Source organism: Bos mutus, chromosome 22, assembly GCF_027580195.1.
Source record: "Bos mutus isolate GX-2022 chromosome 22, NWIPB_WYAK_1.1, whole genome shotgun sequence".
Taxonomy (NCBI): domain Eukaryota; kingdom Metazoa; phylum Chordata; class Mammalia; order Artiodactyla; family Bovidae; genus Bos; species Bos mutus.
The window spans coordinates 23,678,821-23,703,505 of record NC_091638.1 but is presented as its reverse complement, the minus strand read 5'-3'; the positions used below and the strand labels follow the sequence as shown (position 1 = coordinate 23,703,505).

Here is a 24,685-nt window from a genome sequence, read left to right as displayed (position 1 = left end):
TTAAGTAGTCTGTAAGAAATTTGAGGCACATTGGCATTTTAAAAGTCTCTTGCAGGTCTTCAAAGGAGAAATTTTTAAATCTATTAAACTTTATTTAATCCCATTCTTCTCAAAGTCTTCTGGTCACATAAAGTTTTTAAATTTGAGATAGGTAGGGGGTAGAGAATTTCTATTCTATTCTATTCTATTCTATTCTATTCCTGCAGAATATGTTTATGGTTGCCTGTATTTCCTGCTAAAGTTCAGTTCAGTTCAGTCACTCAGTCGTGTCTGACTCTTTGAGACCGCATGAACTGCAGCATGCCAGGCCTCCCTGTCCATCACCAATTCCCAGAGTTCACCCAGACTCACGTCCATCGAGTCAGTGATGCCATCCAGCCATCTCATCCTCTGTCATCCCCTTCTCCTCCTGCCCCCAATCCCTCCCAGCATCAGAGTCTTTTCCAATGAGTCAACTCTTCGCATGAGGTGGCCAAAGTACTGGAGTTTCAGCTTTAGCATCATTCCTTCCAAAGAAATCCCAGGGCTGATCTCCTTCAGAATGGACTGGTTGGATCTCCTTGCAGTCCAAGGGATTCTCAAGAGTCTTCTCCAATACCACAGTTCAAAAGCATCAATTCTTCGGCGCTCAGCCTTCTTCACAGTCCAACTCTCACATCCATATATGACCAAAGGAAAAGCCATAGCCTTGACTAGCCGGACTTTTGTTGGCAAAGTAACGTCTCTGCTTTTGAATATGCTATCTAGGTTGGTCATAGCTTTCATTCCAATGAGTAAGCGTCTTTTAATTTCATGGCTGCAGTCACCATCTGCAGTGATTTTGGAGCCCAAAACAATAAAGTCTGACACTGTTTCCACTGTTTCCCCATCTATTTCCCATGAAGTGATGGGACCGGATGCCATGATCTTAGCTTTCTGAATGTTGAGCTTTAAGCCAACTTTTTCACTCTCCACTTTCACTTTCATCAAGAGGCTTTTTAGTTCCTCTTCACTTTCTGCCATAAGGGTGGTGCCATCTGCATATCTGAGGTGATTGATATTTCTCCCGGCAGTCCTGATTCCAGCTTGTGCTTCTTCCAGTCCAGCGTTTCTCATGATGTACTCTGCATATAAGTTAAATAAGCAGGGTGACAATATACAGCCTTGACATACTCCTTTTCCTATTTGGAACCAGTCTGTTGTTCCATTTCCAGTTCTAACTGTTGCTTCCTGACCTGCATACAGATTTCTCAAGAGGCAGATCAGGTGGTCTGGTATTCCCATCTCTTTCAGAATTTTCCACAGTTTATTGTGATCCACACAGTCAAAGGCTTTGGCATAGTCAATAAAGCAGAAGTAGATGTTTTTCTGGAACTCTCTTGCTTTTTCCATGATCCAGCAGATGTTGGCAATTTCATCTCTGGTTCCTCTGCCTTTTCTAAAACCAGCTTGAACAACAAGCAGTGAAACCAAAATTCTTATAATCAAACAACATGATAATTGTTGTTTGATATTTTTACTTTAAAAATGATTAACTTTCAGTGATTCAGATGTGCTTATGACTCAGAGGACTTTCACGTGACTTGAACCTCACTACATGCCTGTATCACATTTATGATTATCCCCATTTGCTGGATTAAGTTGAAACTAAGTCAGAGTGTTTAAATGGATTTCTTTATGAAATACAGTTTTGCATTTTGGTCTTCTGGTCTTTTTTTTTTTTAATTCCAATTAGGAAAATAACAAAGTGAATGTCTTTTATCCTGGTATCCATGGTTCCTGCAACTTCCTAGTTACCAACTATGCATCTTCTACAAAATTCAGAAAGTTTTGTGGCACTAGCCAGTAGCATTAGTTTTAAAAAATGTCTTCAGGGAAAAAAATATGTATATAGTTTATATATTTGATTATAACTCTCCTTGGAGAGATATGGGTTGATTAATATTTTGCTGATAAATTACTTTCTAACTTATACCTTGTGACTTTGGATATGTTAATTTATTCCTAAAACTCTCTTATAATTAATTACGAGATAGGCAATGTTCTCTTCACTGTTCATGTGAGAATATTTTTGAGAGGCTTGGTGATTACTTGCTCTGCCTGAAACTGACATGCCAAATTGAGAGAGGAGTACATTGCACTGTGCTATTTGTTGAATCTCCTGTTTTTGTGGCAAAATTGGTACATGACATTGTATTTCTTCACAACCTATTAGAGGGGCCATTCCTTCCCCCAAATTGTAGTTTCTTGAGAAAGTAACTAGCTTGCTGGGAAGAGCTTGCTTATTTACAGTGGGTATCCTCTTGATATCAGCATGGGGTTACTTATAATTACATGCATATGCGTAAATAAAATGATTAGCTATTCTCATATAAACATAATTGTATCTCTCTAAAATAATGCATGCAGAAATGTTATAATCCAGCGATAAAGGGAAAGCAATCTACATGACCCCCTCCTTTGTATGTAAACAGTGGATCATTAAGATGGAATATGTTCCCTGTCACACATTCAGTTATTGAGGTCAATTACAACTGAGGACTCATTGAAGTATTAAACAACAAAGTGCCTTTTCCAATAATTAGCATTCTGTGTACAAAGCTGAAGTGACCTTTCTGCCATTTTCCAAGGACAATCCATGCATTTAGAATTTAGCCAAGAATCATATTGAAGAGCAGCACACAAGAACTCAGTCAACTAGTTCGGAAACCACAGGCTCCCTTTGCATCTAGTTGTTCCCCCTCCTGCCTAAAATAACTTGAGAAAATAAAACGGCATGTTGGCTAATCAGTGCCCATGGCTGCTATATCACTTCTGCAGCTTTGAACAAATCTGAAGATCACACTTTAAAGAGAGGAATCATGAAATGCCTGGAGCTAAAGAAGTTTGATTTCCTCAGAGCACAATAGTTCACTGCAGCAAATCATTTAAACTCGCTGTCACTTAGGTTTCTTTTCTGAAATTGAAAGCATGGGTTAATGTGCTCATTCACAAAACATTCACCTAATTCTCCAGAAAAATGAGAATTTTCAAAGGAACATTTTCAAGTATGACTGCCTATTACATTCCTCCCATTGGCATTCTGTGTTGGATAAGTATTTGTGAAAAGGTTGCTCTTTGATGGCTACTTTATACAGATATAATAATTTTTTCAGCTAATTTTTTTAACACATTATTGATCAGGGGATTGTTTCAGACTAATGCCTATGGCTGTAATACATTTCTAGTCAATAATGTGTTAAAAATGCAGATTTGCATTTATGGGACCAGCCAACTAATCATTGTATTATATTTAATGAGTATTTGCTACAATATTAAATCACCATCTCACTAAAATAATGGGGAAAGAGTTCAACATCACAAGTGAAAAAGGAGTAAGAATATGCATCAATAGTAAGGCACTGGGAAAAGACTAGATTGAGAATCAGGAATTATTCTGTCTCTAGCTGTGGCTGAGTTTGGATTAGACAGTCTGATCCTCTGTGTCAGAATTTCTCAGTTAATGGAAACCTATAAACTATACTGGAAACCATAAAGTGCTGTGTAAGTATGTTGCACCATGATATACTATTATGATTATTGCATGTCAGATGAAAGGAGTGAATATGAGTAGTTTCCAGGGTATATCAAGACTGTGGACTCTATGTGTCTGTAGTTTGAGCTTTAGCTCTGTAAGTATTATATGGTGCTTAGCCATGCTTAGTGAACTATAATGCTTATTCCCTGATTTAAAGAGATTGGACTTCTCCATCAGTGATCAGTGTACCTTCTAGTTCTATAGAAATAAAATCTTATTGACTGATGGTAGGAAGACTGGTAAAATGATTTAGGAGACTGTTATTTCTTCCTGTTGATATTTAGCAGGCTGAAAAAGGATCATTGGGCAACAGTGTGAATTTTTAACTTGACCAGTTCTTTCATGAATACAGTAAAGTTCTTATAAAAGACATGTTTATAATGATGATTCCTTTTGCTTTCAGAGCTCAGCTATGCCTGGATTTTCAATGAATACCCCTCCTATCAGGATAATCGCCGCTTCGTTTCTCAAGAGACTGGGAATCTATATATTGCCAAAGTAGAAAAATCAGATGTTGGAAATTATACTTGTGTGGTTACAAATACAGTGACAAACCAAAAAGTCCTGGGACCACCCACACCACTGATATTGAGAAACGATGGTGAGTTTTCTAAGGGATTTTCAGAATTGTTTTTTGTGCTCATAGGTTGAGTTTGGGAAGTTATGTTATTGGCACACAAAGCTTAACTGTCTCAATTACATTTAAGAAAAATTGAATGCTTTTACATTCACTACCTATATTTTCTACACTTGTGTAAGAAATAAACCCATGAATCCACTTTGCAAGACTTACTAGAAATATAATTTCTAATTTCATCCTCAATGCAATGTGAGTCCATTTCTTCACACTTAAATTGTGTACACAGACAAAATGAAGTAGAAGGTTGATCAATTAGCTTATCAGTCAGCTCTATGTAATTTAGTTTTCAGTGTCTAGAAGCAAGTTTTAAGTTATCCAAATATGTTCTGGGTGTGTGGTATTGAAGACATAATTCCAACCACAGTGAAATGTAGAAATGTCAAGTCTTACTGGAGATAGTTTTATGTTCCCACATTTTTGTGAGAATATTTCAAGAAAATAGTTGAATTTCACCTTACTTACTCAGATGGATGACATGACAGTGTATGGTGATTCATCATGTGCTTTTTGAAGACAGTCTTACCAATTTGTATGCCAGACTTTAATAACATCATGCCTTTTCCCCACTGTGAGTCTTTTTATGTATTCTGTTCCCTCTTCTTGAAATACGCTTCATTCTCTTGGTCCCTTGACTAACTTACACTGATCCTTCCAGCTTCTTCAAATATATTGCTTTCTCCAGGAGATCACCTGTCTCACCGGCTCCACCCAACTGTGCTGTCAGGTCCTTCTCAAATCAACTCTGCAGAGAAAGGATGCTCATCCTTAAAGCATAGGCCAAATTGTGGAATGTGTGGGCAAAAAATACGGATTTCAGTCATTCGATTACTTTTTCATGCATTTAACATACGTTTATTTAGCACTTGCTATGTGACAGCACTACTCTGGGAGCAGTGAACAAAAACCACAAACCCCTCCTCGTGGCATTTAAGTTCTGCAAAGGATTTAGGTAAAAACAAACAAATAAACCTAAACAAAATGCCAAATGCAGTTATTTTAGATAGTAATAAATAAAGGAGTATGCTGACACAGAGACTCTGTGGGGGCAGAAAGATTAATTTAGATAGGGTTGTCATGCAAAATCTTTCTGAGGGGGTGACATGAACTGATGCCCGAATGATAAGAAGTTGGTCCTGTGAAAGTCAGAGGGAGGAGCATTTCAGACTGAGTTAGCATCACATGCAAAGGCCCTGAGGGCTAGAAATAAAATTACTGGCATGTTCAGAGAGCAAAGAGAATATGAGCCTCATGGAGCATAATGACCAGTGTAGAGGGTGGTTTGAGTTGATGTTGGAGACTGGATTTTATTTCAAGTGCAGTGAGAAGCCAATAGAGGATTTTATATAACAGAGTTATGTATATTTTTTTTAAAAAAAGATTGCTTAGCTACTGTGTGGCAAGTGGACTTTTAAGAAAAGCAAGAGTCAAAACTGGAAGTCCACTTAAAGACTGTTGCTGTAATTCAGTCAGTCACTGATGGCAGCTTGAATTAGCAGGTGGCCCTGGAGAGAAGAGAAGGTTGTGGAGACAGGACATCATTTGCAGGTGGAGCTGCCAGGACTTGCTGACACCTGGGATGTGAGAGGTGGTGGAAGAGAAAATCAAGGATGACACATGGGTTTCTAGCATGGCAGCTGGATGGTTGGAAATGCCATTTATTGAAATGGTTTTACTGAATGGGTTTATAAGGGAGCATCAGAATTACTTTAGTCTTTATTACAAAGCATGACTTCTCCCCTGGCAAAAGAAAGAATTGTTTATTTGGTGCTTCTTAGTCTGTCTATCATAATATTCCATCTCTCTATCATAATATGCATCTGGTCTATTCATATTACCCAATGCCATGTGATCAAACTCACACCACGGCTTTCATCCGGTTTGGTATAAGGGCCCAGCACAGTGCTTGCCACATGGCAAATGTTAAATGGATATGTTGCATTAAGCTGAGTTATATTAAATAAAACTGAAAAATCTCATCATTTTAACAAGAAACATAGGCAAGGGATCTATTCTTTCAGAAGCTATCAGTGCTATCTCTCTGGACCTAAGGATAAAAATTCTGTTTCAACATATGTGTTTCAGGGACATTTTGTACAAAATTATTTTAAAAATATAGCCCCTCTGGCCTTTGCCCATAATACATTTATGCCAAAATGTCTGTTCAGTCTGTTCAGTTTAGTTGGTATGTCAAGGAGACAAATATAATCAAATATTGACCCTGATGCACTAAGACACAGCCCAGGAGAAATACCACCCAGAGTAGCTGCTTCAGAAAGAAAGAACATACGTTCAGGAACACAGGAAGTCCTCAGCCTGGCCAAACACTGCCTTCTGCTTATCTTTTGGATTTATCTCGACTTGCCTAGTATATCTTCATACAGATGACAGATGTTTTTTATGAGAATATTTTATCACAAAATTAACAAGCTAAGGATCTCATTCTTCAGCAATTAATGCCCATTGATTCCTAATTTCCATGAAAGTTGTTGGTGAAAATTCATAATATATCTTTCCCATTTAGGCAGCAGTACATAAAATGGATACTCAAACTGCATTACTAGGCTCAAAATAGATTATTTCTTTACCTCTTTTGTGGAGGTAAGAGAAAAGGGGAAATATAAATCAAGAAAACATTGCAAAACAAAGATGACATTCTTGTGAAAATGTATGCTGTGGGAGTAAAATCAATGAAATTATCATTCTGCGCAATCTGGTAGTTAGTGACTGTATATTAGACTGGTGAGCATAAGCTGAGTATGGAGTTTGCACAAGCATCTTGGTAATTGAAGCTCACTCAGAATTTCATATCCTCCTTCTGTCTCTGAAATATGAATAAGCAAGGCAAGGGAGCTTGTTGCCTGCACTGCACTAATTGACATGGCTTACCATTTCCCTAGCAAAGTGCAGATGTAGACAAATGTAGCTTAAAGAACTAGATATCCTCAATACTCAGGTTATTTTTTTTTTCTAGAGTTTTAGCTGAGCAATCTAGACTGGGATTGTTTCCAGCCCTAAAGTTTACAGTGAGTCAGAAGAAAGTGGACAACTCCTGTCAACCCGTGTTCCAGTTGGAAATCGAGGGCGATGTGTCCCATGTTGATCCCACTAACCCTCTTTAGGTCCTAACCCCTAATACACTGAGGTTCTGCAAGGGTTTTGTACTTGCTGTTCCTTTTTCCTCAACTCTTCACATGCCTCACGCCTTCCTACATCTCAGATCAATGACTGAAATGTAGAGCAGGGAAGTGTAGAGGTGAGCCGGGTTCCCTGAGTGGAATCCAGCCCCGCCGTTTATCAGGGATGTGACCTTGAACATCAGTTGAACAACCTCACTGTGCTGTGTCGTCATCAGTCAAATGAGGGTAGCAATACCTACCTCAGAGCTCACTCTGTGTGTGAAATTATGTGTAAAGTGCTTTGAACAGTGACAAAACAGCAGTACAGCATCAAGAACTTCCCTAAGATATGCTCCACAAATTATGCTTTAAAAAAAACAGATTATACAGAGTAAGTGGATAACATTATCCTTGTTTTAAAAATGTTTGTGGATAATGATAGAGAAAACGGAAATCCAACTCTACATAATGCTAACAGTCATAAACCTTAAAGCAGTCAACTTTTAGTAGTAAAATGTTCAGTTCTTAATTTTTTTTCTTTCTGCTTCTCTGTGTTTTCTCATTTTTATGCCATGATTAGAGACTGTTCATTTTTTTTTTTTAATGTTTGGTAAAAGGGATAACTACAGCTTACTGGACCTAAAAGGCACTTAGAGATCCCCCAATTTATTCTTATTCTTCCAGAAAGAAGGAAACTAAGAATGAGAGAAATAAGTCAAAACAGCAGTGGGATCAAATTCTTGGCCCCCAGTCACCATACTATTTAACTGAGGTTCAGAAAAGCTTTTTGGGTCTCTAGATTCACCTATTTATGTTGTGATTTTTGAAATTTTTATTTTGGGAATTCTAAATAACTATATATTATGTGTAGTGTTCATCTCTAGAAAGTAGTATAAAACTGAGAGCTAGACAAATATGAGAGAATTTTATACCAGAGTTTTTATTTATTTATCTAGATATTTTAAAATTTGCTTGAAACAATAAAATAACCTATCATATGGGAGAGGGCACCTGTTGCTTGGGTACCGTGAAAGAAAAATATTTCATTGAGAAAAATAGATCATAATTATTTTTTTTACCAGAGATACTAAACTAGTCCATGGATCAATATTAGCCTAATTGCTTGTTATTAATGACCATGAGTTTGCTCTATCGTGTGCTTCCTACACAGATTGTAAAGAACTGTACCTCTTATTTCCATAAACAAAGGTAATAGGCTACCCATACCAAAGTAGCATGACTATGAAAGAAATCATAGATTTATGTAATAATCATAATAGCTATATTTTTTTTTCTGTCTTTAGTCATTACCCCTAACTTGCTCTAAAATGGCTAAAGATGGGAAAAAACTAGCAGAGATTAGGACAGTCTTGGGAAAATGAGATAATGTCTGTGAGGTTGTTTATGTTCTTTATATGCACAGGTACGTAACTGAGCATGAAAAATTACTGTATGGCCCTTGCCTTTTTTCTGTGTTTCCCGTGAGACTGGCTAGGGACTGGTTCGGCAGTTCCTTAGTTTGCTTATTAGAACCAAGGCAAATGTTGAACAGTTTACAGCGAGTGTGTATCTGATGGATCCTTGCTTTGCACATTGGTTGTTGAATGTTTTTGAATATTATCCCTAATTAGAACTCTCAACAGAAGAGCTGCTAGGGAATAGGAAACACTGGATTTTTCCTATCTTAGAATTTCAAGTTCACTCTCTGTGTCTCTTTCTTTCCCTTCTCCTTTCCTATATTTATATACATTGATAAACTTATACATGTAGGATATGTGTGTATAAATATACATGTGTTTATATACACAAAATATATTGTCTTTGTGAAGTTAAAATTTAAACCACTTTTTGAATATTATTATACTTCACTGTAAATTTAAATTATTAAAAATTGGTGTTTTCAATATAACCAAAATAGCTGACCATTTTTTCCCAAGCCCTGACCCATTTCCCCAAGCTTTATTTTAATTAGCCATGAAAACTTTGCATTCAAAGCAAAGTTTTGAATGCTTCAGCACCAAAGCATTTATTGTTTTCTGTGTACATAAAATTTTAACCTACTGGACAGGAGCCCGGCTAATAACCGCAGAAGCCTAGAGTTTCAGAGCAGCCTAAGGTAGAACAGAAATAGATGTGCTGAACGTAGGATTAAGAGTGTCCATGATTGATGCCAACCAGCTTTGTCTTATTTGTTGTGGTGTCCCCTAGGATGCAGGAAAAGAAGAGTAGCACTAAAAATCAGGAAGGAAAAAAGCCATAGGATTCTGGGCTGTGGTCCCACATCTGCCACTAATGTGAGACAAAACCTGTCACTTCGTTTGTCCTCAGTATTCTTAAGCTATAAAAATGAGGGATTTGTAATAAGTTATGTCTAAGGGTTCTTCTGTGTTTACTTCTGAGATTCCAGTCTACCTTGCTTTATTCCAGTTTCAGCATTTGCATAGGCCACATGATATCAAACACAGCTCAACACATAGATATTGTTCATTGGATTAGATTTCTTCCTAGCACTAACAATGAATCCTAGTGCAAAACTAGAGCATCATGGACCATTTTGTGAACCTTCACCTCAATGACCATTAGATCTCCTAGTGGCTCAGAAGACTACATTTGCTTCAAATTGCCAAGTTTAAGATCAATGACTGAAAAGTGTGAAAGAGAAAAATAGAATATTCCAGAGTATTCTGGCTTATCTGTGTAGTGTAATGTATTCTTCACTATGATGCTACCATCTATTCATGGTAAACTTTCCTAATATTGCCCCAAATTGGGTTAGATCCTCAAGTGAACCTTAACAGACATGATGTTGTGTTCTTGAATAGATCTGCTTCAATTGTAGGCCATTTAATTAGCCTAGCTGTCAGATTTAAAAAACTAGTCATTAAGACAATCATTTTTTGATTGTAAACTTGATCTACAACACTTTTTGATGACTTAAACTTTAGACTGAGAAGGACAAAACTTCTGCCTGGGGAACAAGCAGAGATGTGTCCTTGACTTGCACAAGATTTTTATATTACCTAAGATCTAAAGTTTATCCTTGGAGAAGGCAATGGCACCCCATTTCAGTACTCTTGCCTGGAAAATCCCATGGATGGAGGAGCCTGGTAGGCTGCAGTCCATGGGGTCGCTAAGAGTCGGACACAACTGAGCGAATTTGCTTTCACTTTTCACTTTCATGCATTGGAGAAGGAAATGGCAACCCACTCCAGTGTTCTCGCCTGGAGAAACCCAGGGATGGGGGAGCCTGGTGGGCTGCCATCTATGGGGTCGCACAGAGTCAGACACTACTGAAGTGACTTAGCAGCAAAGTTTATCCTCAAACACATTTCTTTATTTAACTCTCATTTCTAATTACATCTTTTCTGTGGTTTTGTCACAGCAATCATATCTTGCATTAATACCACATTTGAGGATCTTTGGGTGTAAAACATGTTTTGTGAGAAAAACATCTAAATGACTAAAGGATGTGAGACATTTTGCTAAACTGCCACTGCTAATCTGATTTAATGGTGTCTTAATATTTTGAAGCCTTGACAAACTTAGGAACTTGGAGTCAGCTCTAGACCTCAGGCGTAGTCAGATTCATTACAGGTCCATGGGGCCAAAGCTGGTGGATGGTCACTTCACTGGTCAGTTAGAAAACATCTGTTAAGTACCCATTGTGTGTTTGACACTATAAAATAAAAAGATGTGGTCAGAGCCCCTGGGAATCTCTAGTCTTAGACAACTACAAATCAATGAAAGGTCTAAAGTTTCATTCTTATTGGAATTATTGAACTGAGTTCCAGGAAACACATTTATAGATAGGGATTTCAAATGAAAGAGGACAGGAGAGATGTCCAGCCTAGAATAGAGATGACCTGGGCATTCATTTGATGATGCCTTTGACCAAGAAACATTGATATTTTAGGAATCAGTGAAATAAAATGGACTGCAATGGGTGAATTTAACTCAGATGACCATTATATCTACTACTGAGGGCAAGATCCGTTACAAGAAATGGAGTAACCTTCATAGTCAACAAAAGAATCTGAAATGCAGTACTTGGGTGCAATCTCAAAAGTGACAGAATGATCTCTGTTCATTTCCAAGGGAAACCATTCAGTATCACAGTAATCCAAGTCTGTACCCCAACCAGCAATCCTGAAGAAGCTGAAGTCGAATGGTTCTATGAAGACCTACAAGACCTTCTAGAACTAACACCCAAAAAGCATGTCCTTTTCATTATAGGGGACTGGAATGCAAAAGTGAAAAATCAAGAGATACCTGGAGTAACAGGTAAGTTTGGCCTTGGAGTACAAAATGAAGCAGAGCACAGGCTAACAGAGTTTTGCCATGAGAACTCTCTGGTCATAGCAAACACCCTCTTCCAACAACACAAGAGATTACTCTACACATGGACGTCACCAGATGGTCAATACCAAAATCAGACTGATTGTATTTTTTGCAGCCAAAGATTGAGAAGCTCTAAACAATCAGCAAAAATAAGACCAGAAGCTGACTGTAGCTCAGATCATGAACTCCTTATTGCAAAAATCAGACTTGCATTGAAGAAAGTGGGGGAAAACCATTAGACCATTCAGGTATGACCTAAATCAATTCCCTTATGATTATACAGTGGAAGTGACAAACAGATTAAAGACATTAGATCTGATAGACAAAGTGCTTGAAGAACTATGGACGGAAGTTCGTAACATTGTACAGGAGGCAGTGATCAAGACCATCTCCAAGAAAAAGAAATGCAAAAAGGCCAAATGGTTGTCTGAGGAGGCCTTACACGTAGCTGAGAAGAGAAGCTAAAGGCAAAGGAGAAAAGGAAAGATATGCCAATTTGAATGCAGAGCTCCAAAGACTAGCAAGGAGAGACAAGAAAGCCTCCTCAGTGATCAGTGCAAAGAAACAGAGGAAAACAAGAGAATGGGAAAGACTAGAGATCTTGTCAAGAAAATTAGAGATACCAAGGGAACACTTCATGCAAAGATGGGCTCGATAAAGGACAGAAATGGTATGGACCTAACAGAAGCATAAGATATTAAGAAGAGGTGGCAAGAATGTACAGAAGAATTATATTAAAAAGATCTTCATGACCCAGATAACCACGATGGTGTGATCATTCACCTAGAGCCAGACTTCCTGGAATGCGAAGTCAAGTGGGGCTTGGGAAGCATCACTACAAACAAAGCTAATGGAGGTGATAGAATTCCAGTTGAACTACTTAAAACCCTAAAAATGATGCTGTAAAAGTGCTGCACTCAATATGCCAGCAAATTTGGAAAACTCAGTAGTGGCCAAAGGACTGGAAAAGGTCAGTTTTCATTCCAATCACAAAGAGAGGCAGTGCCAAAAAATGTTCAAATTACCTCACAATTGTACTCGTCTCACACACTAGCAAACTGATGCTCAAAATTCTCCAAGCCAGGCTTCAACAGTATGTGAACCATGAACTTCCAGATGTGCAAACTGGTTTTAGAAAAGGCAGAGGAACCAGAGATCAAATTTCCAACATCTGTTGGATCTTTGAAAAAGCAAGAGAGTTCCAGAAAAACATCTACTTCTGCTTTATTGACTACACCAAAGCCTTTGACTGTGTGGATCACAGTAAACTGTGGAAAATTCTGAAGGAGATGGGGATACCAGACTACCTGACCTGCCTCCTGAGAAATCAAGAAGCCACATTTAGAACTGGACATGGAACAACAGACTGGTTCCAAATTGGGAATGGAGTACATCAAGGCTGTATATTGTCAGTCTGCTTATTTAACTTATATGAAGAGTGCATCATGTGAAATGCCAGGCTGGATGAAGCACAAGCTGGAATCAAGATTGCTGGGGGAAATATCAATAACCTCAGATATGCAGATGATACCACCCCTTTATGGCTAAAAGCAAAGAACTAAAGAGCCTCTTGATGAAAGTTAAAGAGGAGAGTTAAAAAGTTAGCTTAAAACTCAACATTCAGAAAAGTAAGATCATGGCCTCTGGTCTCATCACTACATGGCAAATAGATGGGGAAACAATGGAAACAGTGACAGACTATTTTGGGGGGACTCCAAAATCACCGCAGATGGTATTGCAGCCATGAAATTAAAAGACGCTTGCTCCTTGCAAAAAATGCTATGACCAACCTAGACAGCATATTAAAAAGCAGAGACATTACTTTGCCGACAAAGGTCCATCTAGTCAAAGCTATGGTTTTTCCAGTAGTCATGTATCAGTGTGAGAGTTGTACTATAAACAAAGCTAAGCACCAGAGAATTGATGCTTTTGAACTGTGGTGTTGGAAAAGACTCTTGAGAGTCCCTTGGACTGCAAGGAGATCCAGCCAGTCCATCCTAAAGGAAATCAGTCCTGAATATTCATTGGAAGGACTGATGCTGAAGCTGAAACTCCAATACTTTGGCCACCTGATAGGAAGAACAGACTCATTTGAAAAGACCCTGATGCTGGGAAAGATTGAAGGCAGGAGCAGACGGGGACAACAGAGGATGAGATGGTTGGATGGCAGCACTGACTCAATGAACATGTGTTTGAGTAAGCTCTGGGAGTTGGTGATGGACAAGGAAACCTGGCATGCTACAGTCCATGGGGTTGCAAAGAGTTGGACATGACTGTGCGACTGAAGTGAACCGAACTTAACCAAGAAATGTTCATTGAGTGCCAGTTGTATTCTTGTCACTAAGGATGCAGAAGTCTTTCTATGTCCTCTTAGATGGTGGCCTGGCTTAGGAGCCTAATTACAGACTGAATGGGGCCAGTTTAGGGTGGATGGCGAATTAAAGCAGGATTATTTAAGCTTCAGCTCTGATCAGAGCTGTCCAGGACCAGTGAAGGTACCATGAGATTATGCATATAATCAAGATATGCATGTAAGGAAGCCTGGCCTGGTCTTGGAAATCAGCTGAAGCTTCCATCTAACAGGGAGGATAAGAATTCCAGGAAGTGGACACAGTATTTGCTTAAACCATGAGTTGGCAAACTTCCTCCTGTAGGCAGATCTTGCCCATGGCCTGCTTTTGTAAATAAAGTTTAACATTTTTCTCCATAGAAATGTTAGGTATTTCTACTTAACTCCTAATTATCTGTAATTTGTGTTACTATTGTTAAGGATATCTTATTTTTAATCACATTCTCTATTTTACTTGTAAGTGATTGAGCATGGAAAACTTGGTGAAATCTTGTTAGTTCTATAATTTATTAATTCTGTCAACTCTCTCAAACTTTGCTATGTTCCCCATTTCTTCTAAGCCCGGTGCCTGGCCAACCCTTAGTTCATGGGCTACACACAACCCACCACCATTTTTGTAAATAAAATCTCACTGGAACATAGCCATGCCTATTTGTTTACATATTGTCTATGAATACTTTCTAGCTGTATGGCAGAGTTGAATCAGAGATTGAGTGTCTCACAAAACCTAAATAAAATCCTTGCTGTCTCTGTGTACAAAATATTATTAACCTTGTTCATCTCTGACCACACGATAATATCTTTAAATACTTGAAGACTGTCCATCAAGACTTGTTCTTTGTGGCTCCAAAGACTTGAACTAGGACCACAGTATACAAATTAGAGGGAGAGAGAGTTTAGTTCAAGTAGAGAGAACTTTTAGTAGTAAGAATATAAATGTACTTCGTCACAAAAAGACCAAAGTTGGCTTTCTTTCACCTACAAGGTGGTGGATTTATAATTAATTGCCCAAATGGCAAACTCTTAGCAAATTACTTCAGAACTTGTTACAAATCAGGACTGTCCCAGGCAAGCACAGATAAATAGCTACTCTACTTTCAGAGGATCCAGCTTTCTGGAACACACGGATTGAACCCAGGTCTCCTGCATTGCAGGCAGATTCTTTACCATTTGAGCCACCAGGGAAGCCCCCTTGCTGGAATAGCTCAGATTATCTCTGCACTGTAACTGTTGAGAAGTAAGGAAAGAGATGCAGGTTTGAATTAGGTCAGTGGGGTTTGTTTTCGCCTCCCACAGATTTCTCTGTGGGAGAAATATATGTATATATGTATGTATTTGTTTGTTTATTTATTTATGGCTGTGCCAGGGACGGAGGAGCCTGTTGGGCTGCCTTCTATGGGGTCGCGCAGAGTCGGACACGACTGAAGCGACTTAGCAGCAGCAGCAGCAGCAGCTGGTCTTAGTTGCAGCTTGCAGGATCTTTAGCTGTAGCATGTGGGATCTAGGTTCCTGACCAGATAGGTCCCCTGTATTGGGAGCACGAAGTCTTAGCCACTGGACCATGAGGGAAGTCCTTCTCACAGGTTTTTGAAGTCACATTAAAACCCCACATGTAACAAGTGATAGACAACCTTCAAGTGTCTTATTCTTCTTTTCCAGCACTGGGGAAGTTCTTGTTTGCACAATTGTTGGCTCTAACTCAGGGGAATTCAGTGATCAGGGAATGAGCAGTGATAGAGAGTCCTTGGACAGTCCCCTCGATCCTACAGTGTCTCCTTCAACCCAGGGCAAAACAAGGCTTTCCTGAAAGAATAAAGTTCTTAACTCAGCCAAAGAAACTAGTATGCCTAATCAGATATTTCCAAATATTTTTAGAGAAATGGGTTTTATATCATATGACTTATTCCTCAAGAACAGCCATGTGGGAGCTCTACATAAGACAGTCTTTTGCAGTTTTTCTTCAGTAGTAAGTCCCACTCTGTGGAAGCTGGTAAAAGTCCCTTCTGTGGTTTAATTTACAAGCATAGATTCCAGCTAAGGCAGGTGTTGGCAAAATCTTATGGCACACAATTCTGCAAACTGGCCTCCTTCTGCCAAGACAGCGCTCTGCAAATTGTAGTTAAACAAGCGTGGTGTGTGGCTAATTTCTCTTTTATAGTCTGCAATTTGGTGGTTATTTTGTCACATTCTGGTTCTCACAGACATCAGTGTCAGCATTAATAGTTTTTCCAGTTTTGAAAGGAGGACAGTCGTTGCCACAAGGGTTGTCTGCAGAACCCAGGCTCATGATTGGCTTTGTCACTGGTGGGATGTGCTTACTTGTCATCTCCCCGTGACTAGTCCATGATGTCTGTTACCGCTTGGTTCAAAGCTTTAACCCATCATGGTTGCTATGGAAGTTCCCTGGAAGGCAGCATCAGCATCAGCCGGGAACTTGTGAGAAATGAACATTCTCAGGCCCGTGTCAGCTTACTAATTCAGACACTCATATCCTCCAGGTGATATAAAGTTTGAGAACACTGGTTTTGGAAAAAACACCTAGAAATTTGTAGCATGCCTTCCTTAGAAAATAATCATGGTTATTGCATAAACCATAGAAGAAGATCAAACTAGGCAATCCTAAAGGAAATCCTAAATATTCATTGGAAGGACTGATGCTGAAGCTGAAGCTCCAATACTTTGGCCACCTGATGTGAAGAACTGACTCATTAGAAGAGACCCTGATGCTGGGAAAGGCAGGAGGAGAAGGGGATGACAGAGGTTGACATGGTTGATTGGCATCACTGACTCGATGGACATGAGTTTGAGCAAGCTCCTGCAGTTGGTGATGGACGGGAAAGCCTGGCATACCGCAATCCATATGGTTGCAAAGAGTTGGGCACGACTAAGCGACTGAAGTGACTGAACTGATTCCATAAACTGTCTGAGCCAGGTGATGCTAGTGGTAAAGAACCCAGCTGCCAATGCAGGAGACATAAGAGCTGACTCCTGGGTTCCATCCCTGGGTCGGGAATATCCCCTAGAGGAGAACGTGGCAACCCACCCCAGTAGTCTTGCCTAGAGAATTCCATGGACAGTGGGGCCTGGCAGGCTATACAATCCATTGGGTCACAAAGAATCAGACACAACTGAAGTGACTTAGCATATACATGCACATACATTCCATAAACAATTAATTGTTGCCTGCATTTGCCACATTACTATGCAAGGCTTTGGAAAAGGGTAACTACAAATGTCATGAAGATAATAATCAGGTTTGTGATTTGCACATTGTGCCCCCATGGTTATGGTTGGTGTTAAATGAATGTTTATTGAATTCATTAGAATGTAAATACAGCTAAGCCCCTACCTCCTAAAGACTTCCATGTATCAAATTTCAAGGGACATAGCTTTCCCTGTTGTGGTGGTGGCATAGTTCTTACTCCCATGAATAGAAAACATTGACAATGCATCTTAATAAATTAAAACTTTTTTCACCTTATGTTTAAGATTGTAGATATAGATGCCTCTATTTAGAATTGAAAGCAAGAGTTTTCTCCAATGTATTAGATTGGCCAAAACATTTTTGGGTTTTTCTATAAGATATTATGGGAAAAATCTGAACAATTTTTTGGACAATCCAATATATATTTTCAGTCAGGAGAAAGGAAATATTGCTGAGATTATATGACCTGGTTGATCCTGACAACATTGTATGCACTTTAGCTTCAGTTTTACCTTGGTTATGTAGACGCACCTAGACCTTTCTATCTTCCCACCTTTCCAGATAGTTTGAAGATAGAAAAAGGATTCTGAAGCAGTTCCATCAATGGCATCACTTTTTGCCTAATTATTCTATAAATCACCAGAGCAGCTGTAGGCCAATTAAGTTCAAAAATGTGCAGGTGGTCAGAGGAATGACTAGAACACTCCTGTTTTAAGGGACCTTGTGTTTCTTAAAAGATATAAAAGGCAACAGCTTTTTAAATTGAGAGTAGCAAAGGGCCAAAATAGTTTTAAAATGAAAGAAATAGTCAAATAAAAATGTAACGTGTACCAGATGTAAGCAAATTAAATGGAACACTGCACAGGTGTTCCAAAAAACGTTCATAATGTAGTTGAAGAGAATGGCTTCTTTCATTTTGTTATGACTTAAATGCGAGGACAGTCTTTATATACAACTAAAAATGTTTAAATAGCAGTGAATCCGTGCCACCCCATCTCTGATCCCAACTCTGTGTCCTGCAACCACTGCCGTAAATGAAGTACCATCTTCATCATTACTGAGAACACTGTTACTCAGCTCCTGTAGCCGTAAATAGAGATCACTGTGTATTCACCCAGAAATCACTCCATGTGACCACATAAACAACCTGCACAGATTATGTTTTCTCACATTTTAGAAAAACATAGTCTGAAGTGAGTGAACTTGACCAATCGCCATGATAATGCTTAAAAACAACTTCCATGCCCGAGAAGACTTAAATGTTTTTCTTAATGACTATTATGTGTCCCAGTATAAAGGGCCACATTGCCCCATCTTACTCCCTTTCACAAATCCCTACCTATTACAGTTTGTTTTTTTTCCCCCCATATGCCTTGAACTGAGCTGAGATTTGTGAGGAACAGAAAAAATCACAAGTACTTCCATTCCTCAAAGAAGTGAAAGTACAACAGAAGACATGGCAAGTGTATAAATAGCTATAAACATGATAGAAAACAGCAGTGCTATTTGAGAGTGCCCAGAAGTTTATTTGTAAAATGTTTTATGTTGGTTTTCTTACTGAGCACTTACTAAGTGTGGAGACGAAGACAAAAGCTAGCATGAAACAGACAGACATATTACTTGATATCATGGGGTTTACAATCTGTATGGAAGACAGAACTAACCATGAGAAATACATATGATAATTAACATAAAGGAAAGAAGATATTCACAGAGAGTGACAGCAGGCACCTATTTTAGATAATGTGATCAGAAACACTTCTCAAAGGGGGAGTCTTTTGAGCTGAGACTTGAAGCAAAAGTCATCCATGTGAAAGTCATGGGGAACGCAGGAAAAATGAAAACATATAAAAGTGTCCATAGAAACACTTGCATGTGAACGTTCATGGTAACATTATTCATTAAACAGCAGTGAAAACCATGCCATTCCCAAACCATGCCATAGCCAAAGAAGAAGCAACCTAAATGACCATCAACGGGTAACTTGGGTTGAATTATGTGCCCCCAAAAGATATTATATGTTGAAATACTAACCTCCAGTACCTAAGAATACAACCTTATTAGGAAATAAATTAGTTAGATGAGATCATTTTGGAATTGGGTAAATCTTTAACCCAATATGACTGATGTCTTTATAAGAAAACAGTGGGAAGACCCATGGAGAGAACATCATACAAATCAGAGGTTGGACTGTCAGAGCTGCAAGCCATGAAACACCCTGAATATTGATGACCACCACCACAAGCCAGGACGAGGCAAGGAAGGATACTCCATGGTCTCAAAGACAGCACAGCCCTGTCGACCTCTAATCTTCAGAATTGTGAGAGAGTGAATGTATTTTGCTTGAAGTCACTTAGTCTGTGTCTCTTTCCAAGGACAGTCCTAGGAAACTAATACAGCTGGTGAACAGATGATTAAAATATTTTTCTTCTGTACAGTGGAATATTATACAGGCGTAAAAAAGAAGGAATCATTGATACAAGCCACACCAGGGATGAACTTTGATAACATTATGCCAAGTAAAAGAAGCCAAATGCAAAAGACCATATGTTATATGATTTCATTTATATGTAATGTCCAGAAAAGGCAAATCTATAGACAAAACAAATTAGTGGTTGCCTGAGGCTGGGACTGCTTCTGGGAATTAACTGTAAATAGGCATGAGGGATATTATTTGGGGGATGGAAGTGTTGTAAATTGAGTTATGGTGATGATTGCCCAACTCAGTCCATTTATTAAAAATCATTACATTATATGTTTTTAAAAAGAAGTCATAGGAGACCGTGAGAGCTGAGGCAAAAAGGTTTGATACTTTTTGGTCATTTACAGACTGCTGTGGGCTAGAGCATAGAGCGTGCTGAGGAAAGGGTACAGGATGCTGAAGGAGAGGACTTTGAGTCTAAGCCATAATGGGTGAGATTTTAGGATAAGCAATTAATATAATAGTTCAGGGGGCCTCAGACACTAAGTAGTGATGTTTCAATTGCTTAGGACAAAGCTGTGTGAGATAGTTTTTATCCTTGGTGTATCTTTCATAGCTGGATTATGGAAACCAGGTTTGTATGTAGTGTTTATAGAACAAGGGGACTAGGAAAACCTGATCATGGCTGACACAGCCTTGACCCCCATATTTTCACTTTATCATCTCATCTCCCTTCCGTGCATGAGGCACTGCAGTGGAAGTTGTCGTGATATCCTGGGAGGACAAAAGACCTTTTCTCTTGGAGTTCTCTTGTGGCCCTCTAGATCAGAATCTGCCTGCCAGTGCAGGAGATACAGTTTCGATCCTTGGTGCAGAAAGATTCCACATGCCACGGAGCAACTAAGCCTGTGCACCACAACTACTGAACCCAAGCGCGAGAGCCCATGGACCAAAACTACTGAGCCGTGTGCTGCAGCCACTGAAGCCCATGCGCCTAGAGTCCACGTTCCGCAGGAGAGGATGCCTCAGTGAGAATCGCACACACCACAGCACAGAGTAGCCTCCACTCAGACAACTAGAGAAAGCCTGTGCAACCAAAAAAGAGAGAGAGAGAGATGAAAAAAAAAAAAAAGAACCTCTTCCTCCCAAGGCAGTTGTTTCTTAATTAACACTGCTTTTAGAGTATACAGCCACACACACAGCACTCAAAGGTGTTAGCTTGCTCCTGCACTGAGTCATACTACTGATATTTATGGGATGATGAGTCACTTGTATGGGCTGTTTGTTAGCAAGTTCAGCAGAAGTGTGTGAATGCAGGTGTTAGTAAGCACTGTCTCTTTATGGTCCAGCTGTGTGGCACATGCTCTAGGAAAGGCAAAAGGACTCAAGAGACTGGCCACAAAGGGAGGAATGGTTTTGTATCTGAGGGTGTCACACATGGATTTAGTATATTTGAATTTAGTTTGGGAGTGTTACTCCCGAAGTGGTGAGAGGCCATAGGAAAAGATTTAGACCAGAAATCAGGGACCAGGCTTGCAACCTTGAATGCTGGTCTGTTGTGAAACTTAAGACAAACTGTTTAACCCTTTTGGGATTACAGGCTCGCTTGTAAAAGACAGAGACAGACTAGAATTGTGATTTCCATTTTGGTGGAGGGTTTAAAGTTCTTTTTAGAACAGGTTGTTGCTAGGTATAGGTCCTTTCTTCAGAAAAGTGTACATCTGTGAATGCCAATATTAAGAATCCTGAACTGGGACTTCACTGGTGGTCCAGTGGTTAAGACTCCATGCTTCTAATGCAGAGGGTACAGTTTCTATCCCTGGTCAGGGAACTAAAAATCCCACATGCTATGTGGCATGGCCAAAAAAAATTCTATTAAAAAAAATTGCTGAACCAAATGATCTCAGAAATGCCTTCCATAGCCAATCCTCTCTGTCAGTCTATGAAAAGAAAATAACAAAATGACGATGTTCAGCTTTGCACAAGTGAAGTCGCTCAGTCGTGTCCGACTCTGAGACCCCATGGACTGTAGCCTACCAGGCTTCTCCGTCCATGGGATTCTCCAGGCAAGAATACTGGAGTGGGTTGCCTTTTCTTTCTCCAGGTCTGATGACATACGTCCCAGCAAATCTAGCAAGGTTATTAGATCATCTGACTCTAGGGGTTGATTTTTTCTTTTTTGCACATTGAAGAAATTCCCTTGCTGCTTCTCAGGCTATGAAGCTGCAGATAAAGAGGGTCACTCTGCAAAACACATAGAATTGTTTCTCTGAGCCATTGTTCCTGTCCCCATCCATACCTTACTTTGAACCTTTTCATCTGAATCCTTCAATCTTTTTTTTCTCTAACTGTAGGAAACCTAAAAAAGAGATGAAATGGAGGATCCTATCATGTTTTAGTGAGCTAGATAATTTTAAACTTTATATTGCCACAGTTGAATCAGAGGCCATAGAAAATGACTAGAAATTGAACAGAAATGAATGTATCAAAACAACTAGAGTAGTGGTAGACAGCATTAAGAATGACTGATGAGAAATAATTCATAAGCATTTAGTTATAAAGCATGGACTTAATTTGTTAGGCTTTGACACCTTGGCTATGATTGTACAGTAATTTTTTGATATATTGGAAAGTAAGAAAATAGGATCTTTAGGGTAAAACTACCGTTGGCAAGATGGGTATCACTTACAGGCTATTTCCTATATTTACTACCTATTATTCTTTTATCATTATTTCAGGATATAATAAAAATATATGAATTTTGTGTTACCTTGCATATACCAATTTATGACTCATTCAGATTGGCCTTCAAAAGTGAAAGATAATTTGTGGTTATAAACTAATTACTCAGAAATGTTCTTTACAGAGACCCAACTAAAGCATGCACATATTTTTTAACATATTTAAAATTTTCTGCAGTATGTTTCCAAAAAAAAATAATAATGTGGTATTAATGGTGACTAGGACTTAACCACCCCCCCCCTTTTTTCTTCCATGACTACATTTTTAACAAAGTGTTTTTGAGAAGCAGAGCTGTCCACATGGAGAATTTAATCCTAGGCAGATGGTGTGGTGCTGGAATACACATTTCCTCCAGCAGTAACTGGGAAAGAAGCCATGATTCATGGCTGTTGGAGATAGGAGCCTCTTTAAGTGAAGGGATTAATTACACACACAATGATGTATAGGAACATCCTACATTAACACAAAAACACTTGTGTATGTCTTAAAAGAATCTCCAAGGCTTAGTTCCTTTGTTTATTCACAGGGGTGATGGGCGAATATGAACCAAAAATAGAAGTGCAGTTTCCAGAAACGGTCCCGACCGCAAAGGGAACAACGGTGAAGCTGGAATGCTTTGCGTTAGGAAAGTAAGTTCTGGTTTCTCTCCTCCATTGTCCTCCCTCCAGCTTGGGCAAGTCAAGAAAATTCTTTGCACTGTTCACAGTAATGGTTTATGAAGTAACTGAAAAGCAAGCCAAGCCTCTCTCACTGTGATCCTGTGTGTGCCTCTTTGATTCTGTCCTGTCATCACGGAGAAGGGAGGTGGCATGGCGTGCGAGGAGTTAGCTGCCCCTATGGACAAGGCCACAGAGGGGAGGAGAATAGGCAGTTCTGAAAGTGTTTCATTCTGTTACGATAACCTGTAATGTGCATGTTGTCTGACCCAGAATGACAGGAAAACAGTGGCCTTCATCTGAGGTACAGTGAAGTTGACTGTTTGGAAAAAGGTAGAATTTCATTTGGGTCCCAGCTTACAGAGTGTGCATCCAATTTTTCTTCTATTTCTTTTTAAATTGAAAGTCTCTTCTTTCTAGTTTTTTGTTAAATTTTATTTTATATTGAAGTATATTTGATTTACAATGTTGTGTTAATTTTTGCCCTATAGCAGAGTGATTCATTGATACATATATACATTCTTTTTCATGTTATTTTCCATTATGGTTTATCACTGGATATTGAATACAGTTCCCTGTGATATACAGTAGTACCTTGTTGTTTATTCATTCTCTGTATAATCATTTGCATCTGCTAATCCCAAGCTTTCAATCCACACCTCCCCCAACTCCCTCCCCCTTGTCAACCATAAAACCGTTCTCTATCTTTGTGAGTCTGTTTCTGTTACATCCGTTAACTTCAGTCACTCAGTCAATTCTGACTCTTTGCAACCCCACGGACTGCAGCACACCAGGCTTCACTGTCCATCACCAACTCCCGGAGCTTGTTCACACTCAGGTCCGTCAAGTCGGTGATGCTGTCCAACCATCTCATCCTCTGTCGTCCCCTTCTCCTCCTGCCTTCAATCTTTCCCAGCATCAGGGTCTTTTCCAGTGAGTCAGTCAGTTTTTGCATCAGGTGGCCCAAGTATTGGAGCTTCAGCTTCAGCATCAGTCCTTTCAATAATTATTCAGGACTGATTTCCTTTACAACTGTCTGGTTTGATCTGCTTGCGACCCGAGGGACTCTCGGATAAGTTCATTTGTGTTGTATTTTAGATTCCGTATATAAGCAATAGCATCTTCTTTCTACTTTGGCTAGAGGTTGGCAAGACCTGATATTCTCTAAGGAGTCTCTGTTTTACAGAGTCATCTCAAAATTATTCACAACTTTATTATTCAATCTGTGGAGTTTTCTCAGTTAAGCCTACTTGGGAACCAGTTAAATTATCCCTAGAGTGTCTGTCAGAGAGCATAAAGAAAATGAAAAATAGATCAGTTAAGATTTTCCCAGTAACCTTGCAGAAAAGGTTTGGCATCAGTGATAAAAACTTTCACCTGAAATAAGAATTTTTAGTCATTGGTGCACTTTAATGATGCATGTGAATCTCTGTAGCCAACCTCATTTATCCAGCTAACCCATTGCCAACTCCTCACCCTTTTCCTGGGCCCAGATATGGGTTAAGGCAGGGACACTAACTTTTGCTCAGCTTCTGTTTTAGCAAGTAATCTATATTCACATCATTTTGTATTTCACAGCAACCATGCAAGAAAGTTGTTCCTTTTTTTTTTTTTCAATTTTATTTTTAGTTCTAAAGAAAGGATTATTTTGCTTTTCCTG

The 24,685-nt window shown here is 39.1% G+C and overlaps 1 protein-coding gene across 6 annotated transcripts in view; it reads left to right on the top strand.

Moving 5' to 3' along the window:
- The window catches only part of CNTN4 (contactin 4), a 1,023,175-nt gene that overhangs the window by 807,572 nt on the left and 190,918 nt on the right, over nucleotides 1-24,685 (top strand). For all 6 annotated transcript variants that reach the window (XM_070359500.1, XM_070359495.1, XM_070359496.1 and 3 more), the window contains 2 exons: nucleotides 3,960-4,157; nucleotides 22,896-22,998. In XM_070359500.1, the coding sequence (XP_070215601.1) occupies nucleotides 3,960-4,157; nucleotides 22,896-22,998 (301 nt within the window). The remainder of the gene's footprint in view (nucleotides 1-3,959; nucleotides 4,158-22,895; nucleotides 22,999-24,685) is intronic.